This window comes from Dasypus novemcinctus, chromosome 13, assembly GCF_030445035.2.
Source record: "Dasypus novemcinctus isolate mDasNov1 chromosome 13, mDasNov1.1.hap2, whole genome shotgun sequence".
In the NCBI taxonomy this organism is placed as follows: domain Eukaryota; kingdom Metazoa; phylum Chordata; class Mammalia; order Cingulata; family Dasypodidae; genus Dasypus; species Dasypus novemcinctus.
Window position 1 is genome coordinate 80,022,091 of NC_080685.1, and position 18,779 is coordinate 80,040,869.

The 18,779-nt window shown below is 32.0% G+C and overlaps 1 protein-coding gene across 14 annotated transcripts in view; it reads right to left on the minus strand.

The window, feature by feature from the left end:
• KCNT2 (potassium sodium-activated channel subfamily T member 2) overlaps positions 1-18,779 on the minus strand; it is a 452,321-nt gene that overhangs the window by 259,240 nt on the left and 174,302 nt on the right. For 9 of the 14 annotated variants that reach the window (XM_058274897.2, XM_058274894.2, XM_058274895.1 and 6 more), the window contains 4 exons: positions 7,993-8,173; positions 6,729-6,893; positions 4,888-5,024; positions 2,223-2,286 (listed from right to left, as the gene is read on the minus strand). In XM_058274897.2, coding sequence (XP_058130880.1) covers positions 2,223-2,286; positions 4,888-5,024; positions 6,729-6,893; positions 7,993-8,173 — 547 coding nt within the window. The remainder of the gene's footprint in view (positions 1-2,222; positions 2,287-4,887; positions 5,025-6,728; positions 6,894-7,992; positions 8,174-18,779) is intronic. The other 5 variants (XM_058274901.2, XM_058274902.2, XM_058274900.2 and 2 more) reach the window with 1 other exon arrangement.

An 18,779-nucleotide genomic window follows, 5' to 3' on the forward strand; every position in this document is an offset into this window, starting at 1 on the left:
TATTTTTTTAATTTCTTTTTTCCCCAAGTTGTATTGCATTGCCTGTTTCTCTGAGTTCCTCTATTCTATATATGTTTTGTTGGTTTATTAAATAGTTCCTCAAATGTCTAGTAATCCCTTTTGTCTGAATATACATAGGAGTGGAACATTTAAAAGCTGTTTGGAACCTTCATGTGGAAGTATATTTTCTGATGGACTTTTCTGTGGGGTGATCAGTCTGTAATCAGTCTGGGATTACACTGGGCAATCTAAGACTACATATATATTATTATCTCTTGTGCTAAAGCATTTCCCCTGAGAAAATTCCTCCAGTCTTGTGTCAGTGGAGATCAGAACCTGGTCATCAGAGCTCTCAGGATATCTGAGAGAAACTGAGCTGACTTGAGCTTCATTTTCAGTGAGTGAACTGACCCTCTTAATTTCCCTGACCTTAGCACTGTACCTGTACCCTCAGCTGTGCCAAGGGTTTCTGAGAGAAGAGTCTCGCTGTATCAAATTCTCCAAATAGTGAACTTCTCCTGGGGTGGAGAAATAATCAACTGTGGATTTGTGGAGGTGGTTAAGGAACCTAATTGCTTCTCCTATAGACTTTTAACAACTAATCTTGTATTTAGTCCAACATGCAGCCCTACTTTCCAGAGGCATCTGTTGCTTCTAATTCTGAGACATTTTTGGTTCCATAGTACAAAGCAGCCTGCTTTTGAGTTTTTTCCATTCTCAGCTTAAATTTCAGCTTCCTTCTGCTGTTAAGTCAGTTACCACTTGTCCATCTGCTTTCTAGCTTCCAAAATTGCATTAGTGTTGTCTCATCTACCATCCGCTTTGTCCCTGTGGGTGTAGATCTTTTTATTCATTTCCTGTCAACTTGGGAGTCAGGAGGAAATGGAATGCATTTGTTTAATCGAAAGCTCCCACACCATGATGTAAAAAGGGTACTCTGGCAGATATTATGTATTTATTTCCCAATGCTTATCCCATCCTTGTTACACGAAGGTATCATAGATACTGAAGGATTGCAAGTATTTTAAAACCTAGATATTGCTTGAGGGCAAAGATTCATAATTATGTAAATGAAATAATTGCAGAACATAAAGGAAGTTATGTTCAATACAAATTTATTTACTCATTGATATGTTTGCAGCAACTACTATGCTGAACTCAAAATTGTTGAGGTAGTGCTGGAGTGAGCTTAGGAAGATTTGGTCTGAATGATAGAAGTAATTGTGGAAAAGGAGGGAAGAAGGCAAATTTTAAAAATATATGTTTTAAAAAGAAATATTTGACAAATTTCACTATCATTTGTTTGGTCTATACCCTCATCACATGAAGGATGAGAAAGGTAGTTTAAAAATGAGTAAGAAGATTGGGTAAATAAGAGCGATAGCAACTCATAGCCAATCATATGCATGATTTACAGTCCTAAACTCATATAACATAGAGCATGTCTATGAGCTGCCCCAGAGAAAAGCACCTTAAGATTTTATCTTTTCCCCAGTCTCTGTAGAAGCCATCAAGTGTTCTCATTTGTCTGTGCACCAGATACGGCTGGAGATATACTCATTGGCTTAGAAACACAGGCAGTAACAGTACCTATTCAACATGTTAATAAAATATCAAAATATTTTTAAAAAAACAATAAATTTAGAACACATTTTTTAAAAAATAGAAGCTATAACTTGTTAACTTATACCATTTCCTTTAGTTATGAATTTCTAGAGCTTTAGATCTAAAATGTATAGAGATTGTATGGGCCAAAGTTTCTCAAACTGGGCTGTGTTTTCACATCACCTGGGAATATTTAAAAAATGTACAGATTCCTGAGCCTCACCCCAGATACGCTGAATAGAATTTTCACAAATATTTTTAATTTAGAAACTCTCTATTTAAGCCATCTGCCTTTTTTGGAGTTGAAGAAATTGAGGCCATTTGAACAAAATTACTTAGTATAAATTATCTGCAATAAAACAAGATCGAGTTCTGTTTTTACGTGATTCATTTCATTTTGATCAACCAAAAACCTAAGGAGTAGTAGAAGTGACTTCAAACATACTCTTGTTGACACAGTCAATGACACAACTATTCTTATTACATGGTAAAGATAGTTTAGAAATACTTGGTTCCTTTAGTAAATTTTTGAGGTCACCAATATTTTGTGTTAACTAAAAAAAAAAATTCAACTTTAAGAGGAAGCACGCCCACGTAAGGAGATTTTAGAAACTTACAGATGATGTCCTATCCACTTCACAACGGCTGCTCAAAATAAAACAGGCTTCGGCATCATCCATCCTAAATACAGACAGAGAAACAAAATGATTATACACTGGAATATCTATACATTGTGTGAAAACTAGAATTTTTGTGCTTTGGTCCACATATCGCACAAAAGTACATGCATACAATGTATCTGTATACTTAAATGAAAGTTGAAGAAGATGATTGCATTTGACAGTAAATCTTTTCTGAAAAGATAATTACTGTGGGCCTGGCTATATAATTCAATGGTTTAAAATTTTAAAAAGTTTAAAAATGTGTCAAATTTTATTGTATTTTTACGATTAATTATATTTTCTTATATATCCTGTGATGCAATTAAGGGGATGGTGTTCACTTTTATGTTTAGTTACATTTTAATTGCAATGTCTCAAGTAAACCAAAAGAGAGGGAATAGAACTGCTCAGTATTCAGAAGTCAAAGGCTCCTTTATTTTTATATTTCTTGGAGATTTTCCCTCATTTGTTCCATAACCAATCCCCCTTATATAGAGTCTACATATCTTTACTTTAGTGACAATGCTTCAATGCTTGATAGCATTCTAAAAGCATAAGAATGTTTAATTTTAAAATGAGTACTGATTTGTTTTTCTATTTCACTATTATGAAATAAGCCTTTTCAAAATATATTTTCTATGAAGAGGAAAAATGAAAAAGCACATGGAACTAGACCAAACCAAATAGTTATTCTGAGAAATGCTGAGACAAGGTTATTAAGACAATTTGAGTATTGGATACCACTTTCCAAACATTATTTTCAACAAAGTAATTCAAAACTCAAGCAACTTGCCTTTAAAACCTGTGTGGAGAATCCTATTCCCTTTGCATAGGGAATTGTGTTGAAGAATGTATTAGTTAACATTAAATCCCAAATTTTTTACATGAAATGAGGGTTTAAATGGACATAAAAATAAATACTTTGTCATATAACTTTGAGTGTTACCACTCTGCTACCTCTCACTCATCCTCATTCTCTTGCTCTTTAAAAAAAAAATTCCTACGGGGGGGCTTCTTATAAATGTAATTAATTTGCTAAGAAATCATTTTAATTCTATTAATAATAAAGTAATTATATTAATACTATGCAGTATCTACCTTAGATACTAATAGCTAATAATAACAGCTTAGATTAACCTGTTAGATAGAAATAAAGCATCTATTTATCACACAAACTCATATTAAATATAATATGGGCATTATTCTTATTCTTTGAAGAACTTTCACTCTTGTATGGTAAATTATGCACACTGATTATGTACACAGATGAATATAATGACCAGATTACATGGGATCTAATTATCAGTACAGATAGCAAAGGGACCCAGACTAAAGACAGGGATTGGTTGAGGTACTAAGAGAATTTGAGTTATTATAGAACTATCATTTATACAGAAAAACATATATAAAGTATTTAATCTACCAGAAATTCTAATATATTCTCAACAAAGCTAAGTTTTGCTGTTTGTATCATATACTATATTCTGATGATAAATAGTGGTGTTTTTGTTTGAGAAATCGAAGAATTGAAATAACCTCAGGTACATTGACCTATTCTGTCTAAATTAGAAGTAAGGTCAGAGTGACTTTTTGCTATGTATTCAGTCATTAGTTGCAGGATGAAGCAGCAAAATGGAGCTTGTGGGTCTGTTCTACAAGGTCCTGATTTTTCTTCTTTTCTTTTCCATTGTGTCTTATCTCTCCACCACACAGACAGAACACACACAGAAGATGCACAAACTCACACACAAACACTCAAATGCACACTGAGGCCATCCAGGTAAAACAGAACAACAACGAAAACAAAGAAGAAAATATTTATGCCATAAAATTCAGTGAGGAGACTTTTAAATCTAAAAGAACAGGTAGAACAACTCAGAGATAAACAAGAAAATGGGTTCAAAACTTTAAAAGCAGCAGCGAATTTCGAGCAAAGCCTAACTCTGCTAAGGTTCTTTTCCGGCTTCTGATATGATGTTGTGTTACAGGCACCCTGATTCCCTGGTGCCTAGAGTCTACCCAACCACGTCTTCACTCTGTTCATGTAGTCTAACCCTCATGACCTGGGACAAATCTTTAAGAAGATATCACCTTTCAGCCAAGTTGCTGGCACATGCACAAGGAAAAGAGGGTCAGTAAGACCTGTTATATTTCTGATTCTTCCAGCCCCTACAGACACTTTTTGTCTTTGACCACCAGCAACGTTAAGTGTTATGTCCCCTGCACATACTGCAACCTCTTTAAAGTCTAAACCCTGACCCAACCTGTTTAGGTATTTCATGGAATTTTAGCCCAGTCTTTTTTATTTGTGAGGTAAAAATCAGCATTTAGGGATTTGAACAATACTCAGCCCATCTCTGACAACCTGAGCTAATTATACCATGCCACACATCTCACTGGGTTGTGTGAACATTGTCTTCCAAACATCCTTAGCCTGATACTAGGCTGGAAAAGAGGAGCACTTTCAATTTGACCAGCAGTACAACTGAGGCAAAATTTTATATTCAAAATACCTATCTTGCAATGCTTAAAACTGTTAAAATGTGGAGGAGTGAAAAGATATTAAGGCACTTAAATCTTTAAACTGGAGGATAGAAATAGATTATTTAAAAATACCTACTTTGCTCTCAATAGGTCCTGATCTTTAAGAGCTGAACCTTGAAGGTAGATAACTCTTTGTGACCACATTGGAATCTGTAGCACCCTTCGAACTTGCACATCCATTTCAGTAGGACACAAAATCACTACATAATAATCCTATTCAAAACAAAATGGGTGATGGGCTTGAAACAGAAATGCTTTGTTCTATCCTACATAGATAAGTAAAATATCTAAGAAAATCTTGAAATGCAGTAAAATTGAAATGAATTCCTACTAATAAAGAGTTAACATTTACAATTTGGACACACGTTAAATAACATTATAATAAGCATAATCTGAGATATAAAATTCTCACATCAATAAATTTGGTCTGACCTATTTCTTATTACTATCATAAAAAGAAGGTAATCAATTATATACTCAGCAGATAATTTCCAGGTTGAGAAGTTCTTACTATGATTAGAGTTGGATCCTAAAAACTTCACTGAATAACAAGCAGAAGTGCTTAAGTATCAATTTGTACTTCTAGTTATTAATTTTAGAATCAACAACCAGTAGTGATTTACATTTGTTAATATTATTATGAACTCATAATTATGAATTTCTGGTGAATATTTGAAAGGGTGAGAATTCATAAAATTATTTATAATACTGGTGGAAAAAAATACTTTGAGATCAAAATATTTCAAAATATATAAAAGGTACTTTACATGATAAAATAGTATAGAAAAACTAATATATAGGTAATAAAATTCTCTAGTAGTCATCATTTTATAACTAAAAATATATATCTAATAGAAATTTTTAGAGTTTTAAAAATTCTCTACATTGATATTATATAAAATAAATTTCTATGATATTTTTTAGGATCAAATTTTCCCTTAAATAGATTTTCTTTATGAGATATAATAAGCAAACTGGAAATTTCTCAGTATGAGCATGCAAAAAAGCCTGACAAATAAAAATGGATTTGCTCAAAGAAAATGCAAACGCACTATATGATAACAAATGAATATACTAAATAATTTAAGCCACACTAATAGTATTTTCAAAGGCCTTTAATATAGTCACAAAGTGTTTTTTTTTTTTTACTTTTAGTAAGGCAGTGATAAGTAGATATACTTAGCATGGTCTTGCTCTCTAGTGATGTCCAACCTCTTAACACACATTCATTGTAGAAATTCAAGACCTTCAAGGAGTTATTTATTGGTTGGACTGGACTAAGTGCATTAAGCAAGAAAAGAAATGGTACAAATTTATATTGGGTCAGTACCTTGACAAGAGGAGGAATTATCTGAGTATCCTATCTGCACACACAAAAGAGAATTTTCTGAATTCAGGTTCTCAATTCAGAGAGTTTTTGTCCAATTTTTGGTCACTTGCTTCTTAAAAAGGACCTAGTTACACTCCAGGAAACAAAGGAAAAAAATGGAACTTCCAGACTTCCACCTTTCCATTAGTAATACTTGATAAATTTTGAAGTATTCAAGTGAGCAGATGATATTAAAATGGCTGTTTCATTGTTTTATTATATTTTATGTTAACATTTCACTGTTCAATAAAAATGTTTTATGCTTTACCAAAAGGAGGAAAAAGTATTCCTTTTAGATCAAAGAAAACCCTTTCTTTGCCGCATTAATATAATTCCATCTGCCTTTTCAATGTTGATAAAGAAGTAGGAAGCATATTCTTCCATCATTTTTTTCTATGTTCCTGGGATATATATGTAGTTCTTCATTTACTTGTTCATATTTAGTCACATAAATAACAACTCTCCAGAATGCAAGCTGCACCATCAGTTAAGTATGACAGTGTTACTAGGTATGATCCAGTATAGAGCATAATATAATTTAAATGTACCTGCAGTCTTGGATGAGCATAGAATTCATTTAAAAAATCCATAAGCAAATCAATCTTCAGGGAGCTAACACACAGAACAACATGCTTTTCAGTTTGAGCTCTATGGCGACTATAGTTTCCACCTGACTTTTGTCTCTCCATCCACAAATAGGCCAGCTGTTCAAACTGCAATATATTTTTCACATGTGAATGAAAACCACCAGACATGAAAATAAAAATCAATACATCTATTGTGTATTAGGTATACTCAATTTCCTAGATGGAACTCATTGAGATTTGAATTATCAGTGCCCCCCATAAAAACAAATCTTTCAAATGATTGCTAAAGAGGCTGCAAATGTCTCTCAGGGGCATCACATCACTAAGGAGATGTATTAACATGATTTTCCAATTATATCATTGAGGATCACTAAAAGATTTCTGCCTCCGTTTTATGTACAGTAGAGTTTGTAGCCATATGTAGTATGCAGAGTGAAAAGAAAAACCTCATCTGCATTTCTTTCACATTCTTCTGCCAAGTTCAGCCCACATCTAGTGCAATGGGAAACACCAACAGCACACAAGGTCATGTTTTAGCTATATGGTAGCCAGTACCTGAGGGAAATGGGAAAAACTGAGCAGGGATGGAAGAAGCAGATTTGGTTTACATTTGTCATAACCTGTTTTTAACCTTCCCACCCACGGTTATGCAAGGCTTATTGAAGAAAAGGGTTAGACATTGCATTTACCCATCTTAGTCCCATTTTATATCTCTGATCCTTTGCAGCTTCCTTTTTCACGTCCCAAGAGGGTGCATACTATTTATATATGATTTTCAACTTTTGTTTGTTTGTTTAGTTGACCAACGTAATATGTTTCTTATCACGATGTATGGCATTTAGGTTTACTGTCAAGAATCAAGACAAATTATCCCTTTGCAAATTTATTTCCTTGATCTATTAGCCTATAGCTAAAAACTAAATTATCATATAATTAATATAGTTAAATATTTCAATAAATAGCCTATAGTTAAAAGAAAGCATGGTGAAGAATTGAAAAGAGATTTAAGTTATCAGTCACAACTGGAGAGAACAAAAACCTGTTTCTAATATTATGCAAAAACACTTCTCTGAGAGGATTTTGATTAATTTATTAGATGTACTCATTGTGTGCAAATATATTACTAGTGGATGAATAAACCGCCCTGTGTCTCTTACGATATGTGGAAGATTTAATTTTATAAGTCTTTGCATATTTCTACACAATTTAACATGCTGACGCCTACCTGTATAGGTAGAACCACAAGAGCAACACAGATCATTGCAACGACAAAAAGCTTGGAGGACCATGTTTCAGGAGTGACATCCCCGAAGCCCACAGTTGAAAAAGTCACAATGCAGAAATAAAGAGAGTCAAAGAGATTCAGCTTCTTTCCTATTCGTTCCAGATGTTGGATTCCACAAATGCTGGAGACAAATATGCATTAAAATTAAAATTTTCAACCTGGATTCCTCATCTTTATTCTTTGACAGCCAAAGCACATTTTATAAAGCCATTTAATAGAGTAGGCTCTTATGTTTTACAATATATATTCTTCCTTGCAAAATAAAATTCAACTTAATTTTATTTCTATATTAACACGATGTAGCATTGGTTTGATTAGTTGTTAGACTAAAATGGTTGCCAAAATATAACAAAGCATATTTGAGGACTGTTTAAAATAAATACATTGGAAAAATATATAATAAATATATTATAGTTCATGAGTAACTTACACAAACACTTTGAGTGTATTTCAGGAACTACAGAGACCAGACATTGCTAAATCTATTCCCTGTCAAAATAACTTCGTTTGTTTTTATATTGAAATAAGAAAGATTTCATTGATGGAAAGAATCTATTTATCTTAGAGTCAATCAGCTGTACAAAGTAGGGGAGCGACATAGAAATTGTTACAAGATGCCCTGAAAGATGAATTGTTAAAATAACATTAGAAATAGCAATGCTAGTAGCTTAAAAAAAGATAAGTGATATTATGAAAGCCACAAACATTGTATAATATTGGAGGGTGATATGAGATTTGCAACATAAAAATCAAGTGTATCATGGAATACTATTAAGCAATAGAAAGGCACCAAGGATTGACACATGGATAAACCTCAAAAAAATATTATGCTGAATGAAAGAAAATAGATGCAAAAGACCACATATTGTATGATTCTGTTTATATGAAATAGCCAGACAAGAGACAGAAAGATTAGTGGTTGTCTGTGACTGACAACGGGAATGGGGATGTTCTAAAACAAGACTGTGGTGATGGTCGCACAACTCATTTTAGTACACAAATGTACTAAAAATAACTGAATTCTATACTTCAAATGAATGACTTTCATTATATGTAATATTATACCTCTATAAAGCTGGGTTTTAAAAAAAATCAGTGTATACTTTTGGACACTCACTCTGGCTTCTGTGTACAAGCAGATCTAGTTCAGTTATGTGGCCACCATGAAGTAACATTCATTGTTTTAAATTACAAAAATTCCTTATCTAGTAATTTTAATATAATCGCTCCTGCCTATTTGTCCCAGTTATATCATATACATTCAACTACCAATTTTTTTTTTTTTAGTAAGACAAAGTATAAGCTGGTAGATAGTTAGGTAGAAGAGTAGGCATGGAGGCAGATGGACTGAGAGACAGAAGAGAGAAGATGGGTACTTGTTACCATTTCACGTTTGAAGCAGAAACTGTTTTGTTTTTTCTCTTTTCTTTCTCCAGGTCACCAGAATGGTTCAGCAAAATTGCTGTTCTTGTTCAGTGCTTAGGAATTTTGTGTGATCTGCCAGGTCATAATCACATCCAAACCAATGAGTTAATTCATATCAAATTATTTGCTCAGCTGCCAATGCAATATTGCCAATCTAATTATAAGACTATTCAGATGGAGCCTTAATATAACCAGAAAGGACAATTGTTTGTTATCAATAGGCACTTCTGTGAAGAATGTTTTTTATTTAAAATAATATATATGGGCATGTGAATAATTTATGCATGACTTTTATAATTCATTATAAAACAGAATGAGAAGACACGTGTTACTTATTTTTAAGGATACAGATATTATTTGAGAGTTTATGACATTTTGCATGACTATAAACTAAAATCCAAATGGTGATCACGGTTAAAATTTATATTTCTTAATTTAACATACATTACCTTGACCTAAACTACCATTAAATTCTCCTGCTCTGTTTCCTGATCTTTAATTTGTCCTTCTTTACTGTAATTTATTAATGATATTCTTTAAACACAGTGTGGATATGTCAATATCTTTTTCAAAAAGCCATTGGATACCCACTGCTTCCTAAATCAAGTCTCCCAAAGACCATTCTCAGTGGATTGGCTGGGAAGCATCTCTGGTTTGTCTGGGCTCATTCGTGTAGCTGCATTCAGCTACAGATTTGGCTAGACTGAAAGATATAAGAAATAAAATGGTCTGACTCCCAATCCTGATGGTCAGTGTTGACTGTTGGCTGAGGTGTCTTGATTCTTCTACAATTGTCATCTCATCCTTGATGAAGTTCGACAGACTTCTTTATGGGATAGTCTTTGGACAGCATTCCCAAAGGACAAAACAAAAGCTGCAAGGTCTCTTAAGGTTTAATGTTTTTTACACCATTCTCTTTGTCAAAGCAAAGCAAAAGGTCCTCCCAGATTTATAATCGGAATGACTGGCATAATGAATACATAGTAATAAATTTTGTTGAATAAATCACATTACGGTCAAAAGTATTTGAATTCCATGATATAGCTACAGTTAAATTCATACTTAAAATATTTTTAAATCCTTATATAAAATTTCAGAAATTTTAAATCCTTATAGAAATTTCAGAAAATTCATGTAAGTCTCACATATGTATTAATATCAAAATTGAGCTTAAAGGACTTGGTATATCTCAATGCTCTCTAAATGAAGGCTCTGATATCAGCTGTTACAATCTCTATATTAATGCACAAATGCAAACATAAACTTCTGTTAATTTTTAAATGACAAATAAATCAAATGCAATGAAATGCTTTTAGATTTACTCTCTCATTTTGAATATCTAACAGCTGGTTTCTCTTAGGGCCTCATTATGAACCATTGCTTATGTTCATGAATAACTATGTCATTACATTTGGAAAATGTTGATGCTAACATCCTATCTTCTAACTCAATAAATATTTTTATAATAATTGAATGAGTTTAGTTCTTTTTCCCAGGAGAAAAAAATCAGAGAATATTTAAATTTCTTCTCTAAACCCATCTTCTAAGACCACCTTCTAACTCACTGCCCACCAACCACACCTACCTAGTTCTTAAACATACCAAGAAAACACTCAATTTAGAGACTTTGCACTTGTGATTTCTTCTATCTGTAATGCTCTCACACCATATAGGCTTCAGTACATGTGTCACCTCCTCAGAGAGGACTTTCCCAAACAAAGAATCAAATGTTAGTTGACCATCTGACTTTTGACTGATAAGAATGACCATCTGCCATTCTCTTCTCCTTACATTGCTTAATTTTTCTTCATAACACCTGACTTTATGACACACAGCTTTCCAAGTATATAAAAAATCTCACTTGAATCAGAGTTACATCCCCATTGCTGCACCAAACTGTTTGGTCACACCAGAAACATCTGCATGTCATTAAATACAGTGGCAATTTTTTGGTCTTCATATTCATTTGAGACAGTTGTCTATTCCCTCATCCTTGAAATACTGTGGCTTCTGGGACACCATATTGTATTAGTTTTTCTCATACCTTACTGGTCACTATTTATGAGTCTCTCTTACAAATTCTCCCCTTCCCCCTCAACCTCTCAATTTTATATTATCCCATGGCTCAATTGTTGGTTTTTATTTATACTCACACTCGTGGTATTCCTATTCAACTTTTCTTGCTTTAAATTCTACTTTTATGCTAATAGCTCCCAAATTTGTATGTCCTCTCTAGACATTTTTCCTGAATGCCAGGTTCTATATCCAACTCTTTCCTCAACTTCGTCCTTTTGAGTTCGAATGACATCTTCAAAATTAGCATGTCCAAACCTGAATCCTAAAAACTTCTCTCAATTTTCTCCTCATACACACGAGATAATGACAAATCTAACTTCCAGGTTCTTAGGTGAAAATCCTGGGAGTCGTCGCTGACTTCTTCCTTTTTCTCACAACCTACATCCAGTCTCTCAGCAAACTCTGCTCTTTCTAGCTTCAAAATATAACCAGAACCCACAATCACTACTCATCATTTCTATTGCCACCACCAAAATGTATGCCACCATCATCTCCTGCCTGCAGTGCAGTAGATACTCCCATGTGTTCTCAACTTATCAGCCAGAGCTGTCCTACTAAACCATGGGTCAGATTATGTTGTTATTCTACTCAAAACTCTGAGATAGTTCTCTATTTCATTTATAGTAAAACAGATTGTGCTTTCATTGCCTACAGAATGCTATATCCAATCTGACAACTACCCATGTCTTTCGGGCTTGTTTTCTACTTTACTCATTCTGCCCCAGTACTCTGGTTTTCTTGTTTTCTGATAAGGGTATTTCTGACTCAGGGCCTCGAAATGGACTATTTCTTCTGTCTGGAATCCAGTTCCACCAGGCTAACTCATCACATGCTTCAAGTCTTTACTCAAATGCCATCTTGTCAATGAAACTTATTTTGGCTGATCATCATATTTAAAATTTCAATCTCCCTTCAGGACTTATCTTACTTAATATTAATTTACTCATTTATTGTGTTTGGTGTTCACTGTTTATCTCCCTCTATCAGAGTGGAGGGTCCATCATTGCAGAGAGTCATGTGCTTTCTTCATGGATGTTGCCCAAGCACCTAAAGGAGTGCTGGGTACACACAATAATGCTCAGTTAGTACTTTTGAATGAGTGAGGGTCTGAATGTAAAAACCAGATCTCTATTGCTTATATTTAAATCACAAAGCATTTTAACCTATTTAGATAAAAACCAAAATAGAATTTAAGAATGAAAGGAAATACACAAAAGTGTCCTATTTTACTAAATAGGTTTTGAGCAAGGCAGGAAGATGCTAGTCTCTATAAATCTATTGACTTTCCCACAAACTTTTAATCATTATCACTTGAAACAGTCAAGTGCTATAAACAAGTAAATCAAGTAACTCTTGTTTCTATAACTCCAGCATTTGTTTCACTATTTAATCTGATAAATGAAGAATTTGAAAATTTGAAATGCATTTGGCTTACTTACTGAACTCTATTCTGCTTGTGTAATGTACACATTGTATAACTAAAACTTTGTCTTATAATAAAAACAAATTGAATACTCAATTATAAGACTTGTATTTACTTATTCTCATAACATTTGGAATATTCTATGTCCCTCACATGTTTAAAAACTGAATTATTAAACTAAATTTGCCACAATAACTATTTACTAATGGTTTATATGTAATCCATTCATATCACCCTTTGTAAATATTGTGTACTCTAACAACAAATCAGTCAATCAGGTAACTTACATTTTCTTATATTCAGATAACTGTCCAGCTTATGTTTTATGGAAGAAAAGAATCTCTTTCAATATTAGAGAGGGATTTGTCTACAATTACCAATATAGACTGGACTCCATTTCACTTTAACATTAACTCCTGCAGAAACTTTTCTTTTGGCTCTTTTGTGTTTATATAAAAAAATCACATTACTTGGAAGAGTTGAAATAATTTAGAAAGGAATTTTACAGAGACATGCACTAGCTCATTAAATTGTAAAGGTAGATTATTCACACTACTTAAGAAGAAAAAGTCCTTCAAACCTCCTTATAGTATAATCAAAACTATACTTAAAAATTACTTAGAATTTTACTTGTTCCAAGTTTTTATTTTACAAAAGTGAATATTAAGATATAGGGATGTTTAATAAAAGGACATATCATATGTCCAAGGTATCATTTTCTGATATCAAGTATGGAATATCTATATGCAACATGTGCAGAACATTAAGTGTAACTTATAATGCAGCATACACTATTTAGTTACATGTTACAGAACTGAAAATGTTTAAATTGTTCACTGAAATTACCTCTCCAATCAACAATTCTTAACCTTCTGGGTAAGCAGAAACACAAAGTAATATTTAACTAGGTAATTTTTAAGACCAAGAAAGTTTTAGCAGTGTAAAACCCTTGGTTTGCATTATGCGATATACAATTTTAATGATATATACAATATTTTAGCTAGAACAGCGAATGCTACAACATGCTACACAAGAACTTGAAACCATTCAGTGATTATAATCATTTTACTATAGAGTGTAATCTTACCGCATTCACTAATATCTTTGGAACCATTATTGAATGGAAACTGCCTTCTATCCCTAATAACAATTAATGAATTTAAGATAATTATTATTTTGTGTTTGTGCCCAGAAGTGACTTTAATGATGGGCATTAAATCCAAGAATGTGCACAAATAAAGCATACCCATTAAGACATGTTCTATTTTGCCCTGTCATAAAAGAGATAAGACTTTTCAATCAGTTGAAGACCAAATTGAACTATTTAAATTATATTCTGAATTGAAAACGACAAGAGTTTAAAATGTAGTATAAAATAAATAATTCTAGCTGATATTCATAAACACTGTATAATCTTTAAGTTTTCATGTAATAAAATTTAATATAGTTTTGTGACTAGATTGCAATAATTTTTTAAAAGCTAGCTTAAAATGGTTTAGTGTGTATTTGTGTGTAATAAAATGTTTTTTAATCTCACAGCCTCTGCCTAAAGTTCTAATTAAATAATTTTTTACAATTTAAAATATTTTAAAAAAACCAAAAACATACCATGACACATATTTTGTTTTGCTTAGTTTGTATATATAAAATCACTGATTCATTGGTAGGGGTTGATTTTGAAACAGAAAATTTTAAATGAATGTCATTGCTTATAATTTCTGCATTATAAAAATAATTGTAAAATTTTAATAATAAAAATGGTTTACATAAACTAATAGGTCCATATATTTTGCTTGTGCTTCATGGTGGAAAAGGTCACCTGATATTCTAAAATGACATGTTTATTCATACAAGTGCATTTATTGATTATTTAGTAGTTTCAGGTATTGTGGATGTTAGAGATGTAGAGATGGATGTGCAAAGCTCCTCATCCTAATAGAGGCAGAAAACCTAAGGTGAGTGACTATGACCTCCACTTTATATAATAATAATAATATCATAAATCAATAATCAAATATTTAACTTATAACTTGCTCAATGTTAACTTAGATAAATTATATAAACTTTTAAAACTTCATGCCCCTCATTTGAAACATAAGTGTAATAATTTTGATTTAAGCTATTATGCGATTTAAATGAGATAACACTCAGTGAAATATCTGACACATAACAACATTCAATGAATTGAGTCATTTGGTTTTGTTATTTACATTTCATTTGCAGAATGAAAGAAATGAAGAAATAGAAGCATAAAAAGAGTTAAATATAATAATCAAACATATACAGTAACTTTTTGGAAAGCCTTGTTTTCCATTTGATAAAAATAATTATACTATTTTCAAGTATCAGGGACTGAGGTGAAAAAGACTAGCCATGAGAAAACAGTGGGTCTATTCTTCTTTTCTAGGGATTTGCTATCAGGAATATTAGCAGCAGACAATTACCCATGGATGAATGATTAGCTGTAAACTTGTTGAAATGTTTCTCAATTCTACAACTCCCAAAAGGTATGACTGGAAATATGGGAAAGCATGGAGGACTCTGAAAAGAATTTGGCAACCAGTACTGTAAACCCGTAATCTTTAACTATTTAGAAAGAGCTGTCATGATGATTATAGTTGAACTTTGGAGGGTTTGCTGTCATCATTTACGGAAAATGACAGCTAATTCTTGGTAACAGTAAGAAAAAAAAAATTAAGCACTATTTTTGTGCCAAAATGTCAATATTAGGCTAATGACTTGTTTTAAAAGGTTTCTATATCACTGAGCTTGTTTGACTGTAAGCAATTCAATTGTAATTATATAAAAATAATATTGATATATATTATATATAGACCACTGCATTAGCTAAATAAAAAATAAATCATTATTTGATAATGTTAAATTTTAAGTATTAAAATATTTATATTTTGAAAAAATCCTGATAAGAATTTCTTTTTATAACACTTCATACATATACTCTCCCTCACTTTTATCATTTAAATAAGCACTTACTTTTATTTACCTTATAGATTTTATATTTTTATAAAGGTTAAATATGCCTATTTAATATTATATGTTCCTTAGTAAGCAGAGATTTCTTGTCATGCATAAATTATTTTTTTGCATAACTATGGTATATTCAGTTTCAAGTGATCTTTATTTTTAGATGAATATCCACTTATGGTAGTATCTGTTTTATTTTGTTTTATTAATATTATATTTTAGGAAGTACTGGAAAATGAACCCAGGACCTTATATGTGTGAACCATGTGCTGACCCACTTAGCTACACCTGCTCTGGAAGCATCCATTTTAAATATCATTGTCACAGAATGAAAGTCTTTTAGATATATCATAGCATGATACTCTAGCAAGTATTTTTTTTAAATCAAAGCAGACCTGAATTTTAAATTATATATAATAAAGGGAAAACTATATTCAAATGTCTCTAAATATCTACTTAGAACTTGATTACCATCAACACATACTGGAAAAGTAGAGACAACCTTCAGATACATATATCATCTAATAATCCCATAGCGAATGATGAAGTTACACGATTAACTAGCCTGGTAAATGAGTAGGCCCTTGTCAAACAAATACATCTATTGAGGGGTGTAATATTTCATTTGGTTTTCAACAAATAGTTACTGATTTTCCAATAAATCCTATGGATTTCAGCGGATGAAGGTAAGTGATATGAAAGTACTGAAATAAGGAAAATCTGGGGTAGTGTTGTAGGTGGAGTGGAGGTAAAATTATTAAATTTTTGGACATGTTAAATTTAACATTCCTGAAAGATATGTATGCCCAATTCATTTAAATGATGCAATTTATAAATACATACCTATGAAAAGTCATTCTTACATCATTTGGGTAAACTCTACTTGACAGGGATGATTTGTTTTATAATTCTAATATTTCCAGTTCCATAAAATTAAAATATATTAATAGTATTAAAATTAAATAATGTAGAAATATATAAAGGAAAAGTTTTCAATTTCATTCCCCTCCTATCCTATCCCTGAAGCAATTAATATTTAGTGAGTTTCCCTTTACTTGTTTGGTTTTTGTCTTGTTTTGCTGTGTTTTTTTATTTAAATGCACTTTGCACTTTAGTTTGGGAATTTTTTACATTAGGGATTTTCATGTCCATCTTTTTTAAAGTGAACTTTGGCTATATTGCTCTATTATAATATATGTTCCTTTAAAATCCAGTTTGGCAGTAGTGTTAAGCAGATAGAGGATTTTGTAGTATAATATATTTGGGAACTCTGGGCTAAGCATGATTTATTTATGAAAATACTTTACACATCCTTTTAATAGGTCAATGTTTATTGTGACTCTCTGCAAGTGTAACGTATTGTTGTAGGATTTACCAAACATACCTACCAAAGTTCTTAGTTTTGATGATACACATCAAAGGATTAGTGTTTTTTGGACTAAACTATGAGAATATCAGCTCATAGTTTGTGTTTTGCATAAATGTTATAGAATCACAGTTTTGCTCAATCATAAAATGACTTGAATAAATTTCCGTTTTTGTCCAAGTCATGGATGGTTTACACAGCCTTAGATTAACTGCTCCTTGAAATAACTTAATTCTGAAACTGTCAGACCCAGAATTTTATAGCATTTTTAAAAGAGATTGAAAGACAAATTATCTAAAATTTTAAAAATGCTTAATCTTTACCCTTTATTTCTTCTAAATACTGCTAAAAACCTATATATAGGCATTTTAGAATGACCCACCATGTTTTCCACAGATTCCCAAGCATCAAAATACCTTCCTCATCATTCCTTTGTCTTTGTTGACTTCCTATGACTCTGGAACCTCGAGCAGATTTGATAAAACATGGAAACAGTAGGCCACAGGAGCTCTACCAAGCACTGGTCAAGGACAGAACTTTCCTAACCCTGCTCCAGAAGAAGCTCCAGAACTTAAAAAAAAATTTTTAAATAAAATTAAAAAACAAACAAACCTTGTAATTATACAGGAAGCAAGACTTAAAATTGTATTTTACTAAAAAAAATTATATTTTTTTATTAATGAAAACATGTAAAACACCTATGCAAAATTATAATCATATTCATTGAAAAGAGATTAGGCCCTAATTTGCAGTAAAGATCTAGGAACATCTATCTTCTAAGTACACTTGTAAATAAAAAGACTAATATCAAGGAAGAATTCACTTCTTAAATCTCATATTTGCTAAATATTCCTTCATTTAGAAAAGCTAACAATTTAATTCGCAATCTACTTTTTTTTCTTTTACTCACCTAATGAAAGAAAGCTCACCACAGTATAATAAAGAAATATCTAATACTACATCAACCATAACAGAGTGTTCTTTCTTATATTAAATACTTCAACTAAAATGCATTCCATGTTGTCCATTGCTAGCCCTATATAACATATTTCATTTAACAAAATTATGTTTAATTTTAGTCAATCCTTTCCTATCAATATTAATTATTTAAATGAAATTTAAGCATCTGCTGAACAGTCTTTACAAAATTTTCCTTTACTCATGGCCTATGAGCCATTATTATTGTAATGTACACAGAGGGAGTAGTATTTTTCTTCTTGGTAGGAAGGATGGAGCATTTATTCATTGAATGTCTGTTCTCTTTCAGTTCCTTAGGTTGTAGGCACAGAGCATGCATTCATAATGATCCACTGGCATTTATTAAGAAATCTGTATTGGGTCTCAATGTAGAGTATATTTTCCACTGTGAATTTTGGAGGAAGGAGACAAATAAACAAGGCAGTGGCACAAAGAATCTCTTCCTAAAAAGTTGTCTTGAGAGAAGAATATCTA